The sequence below is a fragment of the Vanessa tameamea genome, chromosome 2 (assembly GCF_037043105.1).
Source record: "Vanessa tameamea isolate UH-Manoa-2023 chromosome 2, ilVanTame1 primary haplotype, whole genome shotgun sequence".
In the NCBI taxonomy this organism is placed as follows: Eukaryota; Metazoa; Arthropoda; class Insecta; order Lepidoptera; family Nymphalidae; genus Vanessa; species Vanessa tameamea.
In genome coordinates, this window is record NC_087310.1 from 14,335,949 (window position 1) to 14,346,342 (window position 10,394).

A 10,394-nucleotide genomic window follows, 5' to 3' on the forward strand; every position below is an offset into this window, starting at 1 on the left:
ACCGTTCAAACCGGAACACAACAATACCAAGTATTGCTGTTTGGCTGCAGAATATCTGATAATTGGGTGGCTACCTAGGCGGGCTAGGACCCAAATACCAAGTAAACGTCATCAATAATCAATTTAATCAAACAAAACTCAATGAAATAATATGAAATATATTGTCACAGCTAAAATATTCACTTTTAATTATAAGTTTATAAAAAAAACATAAATAATCGCTGTTAACATTAAAGTATAATAATTTTATTAGATAACTAATAATATCAATATTTTAGATTGACTTTGATCTTATGGTACGCGTTGCTGAGAATCCCACGAATGTTCCAGATGTCGTTGAACTTCTCCGGTTGAGTATTGAAGTTGCTATCCGTCGCCTTCACCCATATTTCAACCTGAATTAAACGAATAAGTTATGACCATGGGAAGTCGGATTGACAACAATTTTATTTCCAGTGGCTTAGTATTTAGCCTCGGCGACCGAACAAGAGTAAGAGAGCGGCACCTGCGCCGGCGCGCCCGCGAGCGGCAGGCGCGCGCTCCACAGCGTCCAGGCGAAGTGGCGCGCGGGCGGCGCCGCGTGCTGCCGCAGGCGCGCCGCGCGCCAGCTGGCGCCGCCGTCCGCGCTCACGTCCACGCGCAGCACGCGCGCGCCGCCGCCCGAGTACGCGTAGCCTGGCTCGGCGACCCGCGTGTCGGCGAACGTGCGTGTGAAGGAGCAAAAATGGACCGGATTGACATCGTGTATATTGGACTATCACTTATGGTAAAAAAATTTTTGAATCTTCACCTCTGACTTCTATGTGGCCGTCTTCGACGGTGACCGTTTCGCCGTCCTCCGGGTCGCAGATGGCGGACGTGACGGGCAGGCTGTACACGGGCGGAGCCGTCGGGAAGTCCGCCGTTTCCCACGTCGTCGACGGGTTGAAGGATCGGTAGTCTCTCTGGTGCCAGTGAGAGGAGCTCTCTTCGGTCGATATCGTGATCGATTCTGTTTCGAATTTTGGAATATTGGTCAATCGTCCAAACGTGGATCTCTGTGTGGGGTCACGCGCCCGCGCACGCGCACGCGCTACTCACGCAGCCACTTGACGCTGCGCACGGCGGGCGCGCCGGGCGCGACGGCGCGCAGCGGGCGGCCGTGGTCGGGCGGCAACGGTGCGCCGTTCATGTGCGTGGCGAGCAGCACGGTGTCGAGCGCGTCGCGCAGCGGCAGCGACGTGGAGAACTGCGTGCCCGTCGCGTCCGTGTCCGCTCCCGTCAGCTGTGCGAGCACGAACACTTATTTTTCAGTTTCAGTTTAAAGTAATCCACTTCCGAATTAATAAACGAAACTTTTAGATTAAACAAATTGAAAACGTCGGGGCAGTCCATTGATCATAAAAAAAAAATATATTTAAAAATAGAACTGCAGTAAAAGTTAAAATTACTGCCGAAACTCGCGCAACCACCTGTCGTGACGATCGATTAATTATTTTAACTTTCCTACGAAATCGTTTCCTATCGTCAGTAATCAGAGCTGCAGTGCGTGGAAAAATCATGTGTGCACGAACAATAAGAAGGAGGCTTAGGAAGCGACAATCACTCCTTTTAGACCAGCAAATGGTCTGAAGCTGTCTGGAGCTCTTTTAAGATTTACGTGAAAATCTTAATTGGACTGAAGAGCAATGGACCTCCATGTCGTTCACAGATGAGCGCAGGACATGTTTAAATGGCACAGAAGAGTCTATCGTCGACTTCGGGACATATATGCTTAAAGTTGCGTTGCGGAGCGTGTTCCTTTTGGAGGCAATTCGTGTGGGGTGGCATTTCGATGATCGGGCGAGCGGTACTCGTGTCTATGATTCTATTAGTTATGTATTTGTTTCATTATTTGTCATTCATATTTGGATAACAAAGGCATTCTTATACAAGTATGTCAGTATTCTAAGAATGTATTGACAATGACATAATTAGTATAGACATAATACACTGACGCTGCAATCACTAATAATTATGTTGATTAGCTACAAATATTTACTCCTATTGTATTACAGTAGATATCACGCAAATAAAATCTACCAAAGTCGCTGTAGCGCGTTGAAATTAGATTCGGAACCAAAAAGATCAACCAGCAAAAGTGAGATCGGCATTTCTGAATCCAGAAAGTAGAACTTTCTATTCGATACGGAACTTGCGGAACAACTTGTCCTTATAAAATGAATTGTGGCTTCGAAAAAAATCTATCATTTTGTCCGATGATCTTCATTCGGACCAGTTCCGAATCGAAAAAAATCGACTGGGAAATTAGGAAGCGGTGACTAAATTAGCGAGTTAAACTCACATTTTATTTAAATACTTTAAATAACACACTGCAAATAATTACAACGAAATAAGTTAGCTTTTCAATCTAGGCTCTTCAGATTACTAATGCAGTTGTTGAGAATGATATTCCTTCCATGAATTGTATTTAGTACTATGTCCTTGGTCGACTTACAAGTTATATTTTGTATGTTTGACGATTATCTGATAATTACTAAGAGACAAATTTGCCTTGATCAAAGCTCTGCTAACTCGGTATGTTTCTTATAAGATGATATAAAAACGCGGTGCGATGTTGCAGTGTGAAGCACTCACTATGACGTGTTTGTCGTCGATGTTCTCGGTGTCCAATCCACAGTGCAGCAGCACGTCGCGCAGCAGTACGCCACTCCACTCGGCGTTGCTGATGGCACCAGTCGTCCAGCTCAGACCCTTCACCGGCTTCACCTGCTTAATCACGTTAGATAGTGTTGTTATGACATTTATGAAATATTCTGAGTGACTTAATTTCATGATGTAAAAAAATTAATCAAAGGCGTTTACATTGTCCCACATACCTGCCCACATCGTGTGAGGGAAACGTAAGAGCGTTTTTCCAGGGAAAAAAATTAATAAACGGGAAGGTCATAGTAATTTTTTTTGCCTGTACTACACCTATGGCACCTAACGACTACCCTCTAAAACGCGAGCGAAGCGGCGACCAAAGACTAGTTCATGATAGACAAGGCTTTGAAATCATTAGCATCCATTGAACAGATGAATTCATAACATATTATAATGTATTCCAAACCTAACAAATAACATAAGTAAGAAATAAAAAATATCAATCAGTTGCCCGTCGCGATACCCAATGCTCGTAGAATACTAAAGCATTGAGGCGCGTGACCTCCAAAGTACTCGAAAGAATTGGTAATTGATACTAATATAACGAATTTTTATTTCAATTTCAACATTTAGGCGTATGACCTAAAACTTAGTGAAGAGTAAGTCCGTAAACGTCCCACTGTTGGTCAAAGACCTCCTGTCTTGAGGAGAATGTTTGTGATACTATTTTTTTTCATTTTACTTATAGAGATTATTAATGTGAGTTTGTTTCCCGATGGCGACATCTTTTCATAACGGAGAAACAAATCTCTAAAAAAATTTTATTTAGCTTTAGATATATTAATAATTTAAGCACATTGTTAAATTCGATGTATTGTTGTGAACGAAATGAGTATTTGTATACCGTACATTTTTAAAATTCAGTAGTTGTCTCATTGGAAATTCAGGATTGCAATCGAAAAGTCGCCAGTTTGTCCATAGAGATGACCCGATTATGGACAAACTGGTCGAATACCATCCAATTCAGCTGATGAATCTAGAATCCCATAAAGACTAATAGCACCGAGAAAAAAAACTCAATAAAAACACATTGATTTGATTAATTTCCTAAAACACGGCCCGTGTCGCGGCGCGGCTTTGACGTGGACACGGCCTTGTATGTATTTCTTCAATTAGCTCGATATGACAAATATCTGCGGCCTATGAACGACATACTTATACATTTCCTGGAAGGTAGTTGACAAAGGACGACATTGCCACTTGCAATTTTGTTGCTTACATTACTTTTGTTATCTATCGTTGATTATATTAAATGAGATATATAGCTGTAGAACTCTTTGCCTCTAAGTGTTGTAAATTCAAAATCCCTAAATATATTTAAAAAACGATTAAGAACCCATATATTAGAGGATTTCAATGATCTTGTTTGATATCACTACTGTTTATTATTTGTAATATCTTAATTGTAGTTATAATTTTAAAATTTCCTTTGTAAGCGAACTTTGTTCTTTTTGGAAATAAACTTCTTTAAACCAGAGATCAAAAGTGAACAATAGACGATAATGCGAAAGAATCCATCATTTTATTAAATTAAACAGATATATGTATGGCTTGCAGCCCTGCGAATCCTGAAATTAATTAAACCCATTCAATTAATTCAAGTTTACGTTCATGTGTGTCTTATGTGGCCCCCTAAACTCACGGTCCTCCCCTGCTGCTGAGACCACTTTGCTAACTCATCGACACAACTGCTCACAAGGAGAGGTCTCGTCCAGGTTAGTTTTTGCCCTGTACGAATATAGCATATCAGACAAAAAAATCGTATGCAGATTGTGATGGTCCAAACTTTCAAAAAGTAGAGGAGCAGCAATCTTTCAAGACCTAGGGCAGCCAACGTATCAAAGGACTCCCCTGGACTAAGCACTTATTCACCAAGATAGTTTGTTCCAAAAAACATATGACAATTTTGGTTTCGTATCGAATACTAACCTTATTCATCTCGCTGCGCCTGTTCCCCGCGCACATGAGCGCCGCGTTGACCGAAACTGGTTTGAATTTTCTCAAATCTTTTAATGTAAACTCCTTTACTTTGGTGGTTTTACCGACTATAGTCACGGTAAGTTTGTGTTCATTTTCGTTAATGTCTGGAACGGGCATGTGTTGACGGACGTAAAATAATTCACTGTAAATAGAAGGTAACATTTGTTTTAAAATAAAACTGTCTGCGTTCCAGCTTGAATTAAAAAGAAAGCTCACTTTGGTGTATTGAAATGTTCCACTTGTAGTTTAGGGGGTATTTCCGCATTGAATGGCTTTGCAGTTTTGATAATGAGCCTTTTGTCTCGATAGGGTTCCTTCGCCCAAAACTCATCATCACTGTGATCTACCACATCGTCATCATGAAGGTTGCCTGGAAATAAAAATAAGATTGCATGTTGGAGATAATTTATTATTGTAAGCACGAAATATATTTTGTTTACATATTTAAAAGAGCTACTAACTTCGTAACTATAACTAGTTTGATACTGCAATTGGGATTCATCGTAATCATACATAAATGTGAAACTATCTTAAAAAAAAATTATAAATAGGAGTCATGCAGGGCATAATTCTTAATCCTTATCTCTTCCTTATATTTATAAATGATAGCACCAATAATAAAAGGGTCATGACGTAAATAATGCTCTTTGCTAACAATTAATTACCAATTTACCTATTCTATAAGACTCTAGTAGTTCAAATATTTCCTTTGTCTTATGCATGCCATAGACATTCCAGAATGGCTCTATGCTAAGACCTCCAGCGTTAAAGATTTGCTCTCCACCAGGGTGTGATGGCAGAAAAGATGTCACATCATACACGCCATGCTTGTATATTACCCAAAAACTTTTTCTAAAACAACAAAAGCTCGGTTAATAATAGAATGCTGATATACCTATATTGTTTGATCAGCAAGTAATCTTATATGATTATTTCTGGACACAAAATCCAATGGTTTGATGATGGGTAATGCCGAGTTTAATACTGTTTATTGTGGTATAGGTTGTGGTTAAAAAATATATACATCGTCGTTCGGCATTCAGAAGCGCGAATGTAAAAATATTGAATTTTTTTTCTCTTCTTATATCGATAGTATTTAATCAAATACGCGATTGTGTATTTGAGATAAAACCAAAAAATGTAACTACGACTATATTTACTAGAGTTTAAAATATTTATATTATAAACTCTCTAGTAATTATAGTCGTAGTCGTAGTCGTATCGTAAAACTTTATTGCCGTATTACTAATACCTACCTATTACTTTTATAAAACTGGCAGATTCAGAATAATCCTCTTACTTTGACGAAGACTTACTGAGGGAAATGGGGTTTAGCAGGCACTTATTAGATAGGGCTCGTGTTAAAAATCCCCGAACACATAAATTATTATGTCTGTTGGAGCCTGTAAGACCTTTTGCTATTTCAAGAACGTCAGAAAAAAAGATCCTGTGGTCAATTAACTTGATAATTATGTACCTGATTATTATCTGGCATCAAGTTCTGAAAAAGAAAATTTACTAGACTCATTTAACCTAAAAATTTTTGTCTCGTGTACTCCAAATCTCCTAAAACCAAGCCTTGATAGCCAAGAAACTGATTTTAATGATTTAAGTACACCGGAGTTACTCGAATTACGACCCGAAAGAGTAGATTTAAATAATATTGGGCGCATTCCAGCCACCTCAGTATTCGATTTACAAGATTGCCTAAACCCACAAAAAGATAATTTTAATAAAGCAGACTTGCCACATTCACAACCGAAAACTGTAGATCAATGATGCCAACTGCGTTCCAGATATTCAAGATTATCCCAATCGACACCATGATAGTGATATGAATACTAACCAGATTAAAGAAAGATCATTACCAAAACGTGCTATTGAAAAGAAAAAACGAATGGCTGGAAAAAAATACACTGGTTTTAGAAAGGAAGGAAATAAATGGTTTCAAGACGTTGAGAAAGAAGAAAGAGTAATGAAAATGCGCTGTGCTTCTAATGTGTGATTGAAAGGAGGTTTAAAATGCAAAGAGATAACAGAGGTCGATAGAAAAGAGATTTTCAATCAATTTTGGAATATGGTTTGGAATGAAAAGAAGGTTTATGTAAAATCAATGATAGATGTAAAGCTACCTGCTCGTAGAAGAAAAAAATATGATGATATTAACTCAAGGAAAGGCTTAACTAAATTATATTATTTATCAGTTTGACAGTATCGACTTCGTGTTTGCCGAATTTTGTTTTTGAATACGTTAGGCATTAAAGAGTGGATAATAAGATATTGGATAGATACGAAAAACAAACCTACACAGGAAACCAGAGAAACACTAACTAGAAGGAGGCAGTATAGTAAGAAAGAGGACACAATCGTTAACTTTATAAATTCTTTACCGAAATTTCCATCTCATTATTGCAGGAAGTCTACTAGCAGATTACATCTTGAACCAATTGTACGAAATATGAACCATTTATATACATTATACTCTAATCACCAAAGTGAAAAAGAAGATTTTATAGCAAGCAAAAGAACGTTTGATAGAGTATTTAAAAAAATGAATGTGGTGATATATCAACCAAAAAAGGATGCCTGCGATACGTGTACCCAATATAAAGTAGGAAATATTCTGAAATCATCTTATGACGCTCATATATTTGAAAAAGATCTGTCTAGGAGCGCTAAAACCAAAGATAAAAAGAACGCAATTGATGGCCTTTGTCACGTTTTCACTGTTGACCTTCAGTCTGTTAAATTATCTCCAAATCTAAATACCAGCAGTATGTACTACAAGACAAAACTTTGCGTATACAACTATACGGTATACAATTTGGTAGATCATCGAGTGAGATGCTATTGGTTTACTGAAACCGATACGGACCTGTCTTCTTCGACATTTGCCAGTTGTCTGATAGATATTTTATCTGAATACATTGAAGAAAACCGATACCAATCATAGTTTATTCTGATGGATGTACGTATCAAAATCGGAATGCTGTAATGGCTAACGCTTTACTCGAACTGGCTGTACAAAATAGTATAGTAATCTACCAAAAATATCTAGTAAAAGGTCACACACAGATGGAATGCGATTCTGCGAATAGCTGTATAGAACGCCGATTAAAAAACGTAGAAATACATTTGCCTAGTCAATATGCTACCGTGGCTAGCACAGCAAGAAGTAAGCCATTTCCGTATGAGCAAAAGGTTGTCTCTTATAATTTTTTTAAAGATTATTCTAAAAGAGAGTTCCTGAGATATGATTCAATAAGGCCATCTCTAAGAGGCCCAGTAGTCATGGATATAAAAGCGTTAATGTATGATCCTGCTATAAGAATTAATATTATTATTTGTTTATTTTTTAATAAAACTTAATTTTATAGTGAAATTGACACTTAATAAGACTTTTAACGATAATTATTATTTGTAACAAACATTGTGATAGTATGATTAAGAAAGGTAGTAATAAACTTTTTTATTTTCATTTAACTAAATGTTCTTTATTTAAATTTTGTTTCTAAGATACAACAATAAATGTCAAATGTCAATGATCATTTTATGATCAAATATCTTTACGGAAACCGCTAATGTAATACATTTGACCAAGATGTTTAGGTAAATACCGCTAATGTGCATTATTATAAAAAACAAACACTATTAATGCTCAATAATGATTATTTAGTAACTATTAAAGTGTACATTATATTTAAATCACTTTTTTGCTTCTCCTGTAAAGTGATCCCATTTTACATTTGTGCTTCTGAATACTGAATGATGATATTGTAAATGTGTGTTGCCATTGCCAGATTGATCAACAATCACAAAATTACTTGCTTTAAGTTACCACTTTATTAGAACACAACAATTGAACTTAATATTTAATCTGGGTAGTGGTACAAAATAATTTATTTCATACCTATTAGTGATTTTTTATAAAACAATATTGATTTCAAAGTAGAAGTACTAAATAATCTTACTTGCTATCATGTTTGCTGACTTCTTCAGCTGTAAATGTCGGCAAATCTGATCTTTTCTCTCCTGCTTCGACATCTCCCTTTTTATTTACATTTTCTTGATCTAGAAGTTTTATTTTTGATGAATATATCACATGATCATACAAAGGGTTAAGTATTATTAATAGAAATGGCACTTACACAAACACTATAATAATTTCACTCAAAAAGTAAACTAAAATTCAAAAATGTTTCTATAATAGACAGCCATGTCTGAGCTAAGGCCTCATCTAGCACATGAAGATAAATCATTGTTCGGTTTTTAATTACATATCTTGAGTTAATATATGGATAAATGAAAACTTTTATATACAGCTGTTTCTGTCATTACAGTATAAAATTACCTTTAACCGCAGAGCCTATTACAACAGAAGCTAGTAATGCAACAGCTGTATTTCTGCTTGAGGTCCAATAATGTCGTTCATTTTTATTATACGATTGTCTCTGAATAAAAATAGGTGCAAAGCTAGTGATCTTACTGTGTCTAATTAAATTTCTGAAAATAAAATTCAAGTATTATAAAATTAAACCAAGTATGAAGAGTTTTAATAACAATATATGATTATAATATTGAAATACAAAAAGTACTCCAATGTGATGATTATTATAATTATTTTTGAATCCGTGAAAATTAACATTAATAAAACAATTTCTGCACAATTAAATGATTAGGTAAAATTAGTTCAGAATTAAAACGTACCTTAGTAATAAAGTTTTTAAAGACATCCTGACTAAATATCAACTATGATCTTCCGATATGTACACACGTACATGTGTTGTGAATTTTATTCACAGCCAAGAATATAAGAATTTGAACTAAACGATTGACCTTGATTTTTTATCTTATCCTATGTTTATATTTATTAAAATGTCTACATAATACGTTGATACAATTACAAGAAAAACTATGTTATGAATGACATTGTTTTGATTTTTGATTTTGACCGCTAACGCTGTCTTATATTGACGTTGACATAATTACAATATTTTTGACTTGACATCGTTTAGTGTCAACCTTAATTATTTTTTAATTTTACGTTTCATTACTCCAAATAAATAAATTGGTCAAGCAAATGGTAAAGTGATGGAAATATAATTATTAAACATCTATTATTGTCAATAGTTTGGTAATAGTTATTGAGTTTTTTTTTGTGTCATATTATCACTTTGACTATAAAAAAAAAGTATTATAATAAAAAAAATTATCAGTTTCGGTTACGAAGCTCCACGACATCATACATATCAACGCTAAAAGACGCGTCAGTTTAAAATTACATCATTGTAGTAAGATGTGCCAAATGGCGTGCATTTTGATTTATTAGAAATTGTTACATTGCTAAGCTCATGTTATCTTAAAACAATGACGAAATTCATTAAAATAATTATTTTGATATAATAATCTGCTCCCTTTCTTTTTTATTAATCGAGTAAATTTATTTCGTTCAAAATTCTTTAGATGTACCTTTTTAAATATTGAAACAAAATATATGTGTATTATATGTTGCTTTTAATTTCGACTGAAATTAGTTATGTATTTCTAAAAACCTATATAAATTAGTTTCGATTTACTTTCGACATGATGTCGACATATTCGTTTCATGTGTTCTGTTACATTGAAAACTACAGTTAAACAAATTGTGAAAAAATGTTGAGAATTTCTCGATGAAAAATCGAACCGAATTCATTTAAAAATAATTATGTATTTTGTTGTTTACGCTGTTG

General features: G+C 35.5%; 1 protein-coding gene across 2 annotated transcripts; it reads right to left on the minus strand.

Annotated features, from left to right (window-relative positions):
* Positions 1 to 144: 144 nt before the first annotated feature.
* On the minus strand, positions 145 to 9,628 carry LOC113394083 (sulfite oxidase, mitochondrial). Of its 2 annotated transcripts, XM_026631281.2 has the most exons (11): positions 9,373 to 9,628; positions 9,017 to 9,168; positions 8,637 to 8,736; positions 5,339 to 5,517; positions 4,882 to 5,035; positions 4,615 to 4,807; positions 2,617 to 2,748; positions 1,081 to 1,264; positions 791 to 991; positions 506 to 675; positions 145 to 395 (listed from the first exon to the last, which is right to left on the minus strand). In XM_026631281.2, exons 1-11 carry the CDS (start codon positions 9,396 to 9,398, stop codon positions 267 to 269), a joined length of 1,620 nt encoding a protein of 539 aa, XP_026487066.2. In that variant the 5' UTR covers positions 9,399 to 9,628; the 3' UTR covers positions 145 to 266. The 2 variants fall into 2 exon arrangements, with proteins under 2 accessions (XP_026487066.2, XP_064072054.1); XM_064215984.1 differs by lacking the exon at positions 506 to 675 and having other exon boundaries at positions 228 to 395; positions 9,373 to 9,627.
* Between the last annotated feature and the right edge of the window lie 766 nt (positions 9,629 to 10,394).

Bases quoted from the DNA above. Each gene is read 5' to 3' on its own strand.
- LOC113394083 (XM_026631281.2), bottom strand. From the start codon at position 9,398: ATGTCTTTAAAAACTTTATTACTAAG. The intron at 5,518-8,636 runs GTAAGATTATTT...TTGTTGTTTTAG, and splicing joins GTCAGCAAACATGATAGCAA to AAAAAGTTTTTGGGTAATAT. The intron at 5,036-5,338 runs GTAAATTGGTAA...TTTTATTTCCAG, and splicing joins ACTAGAGTCTTATAGAATAG to GCAACCTTCATGATGACGAT.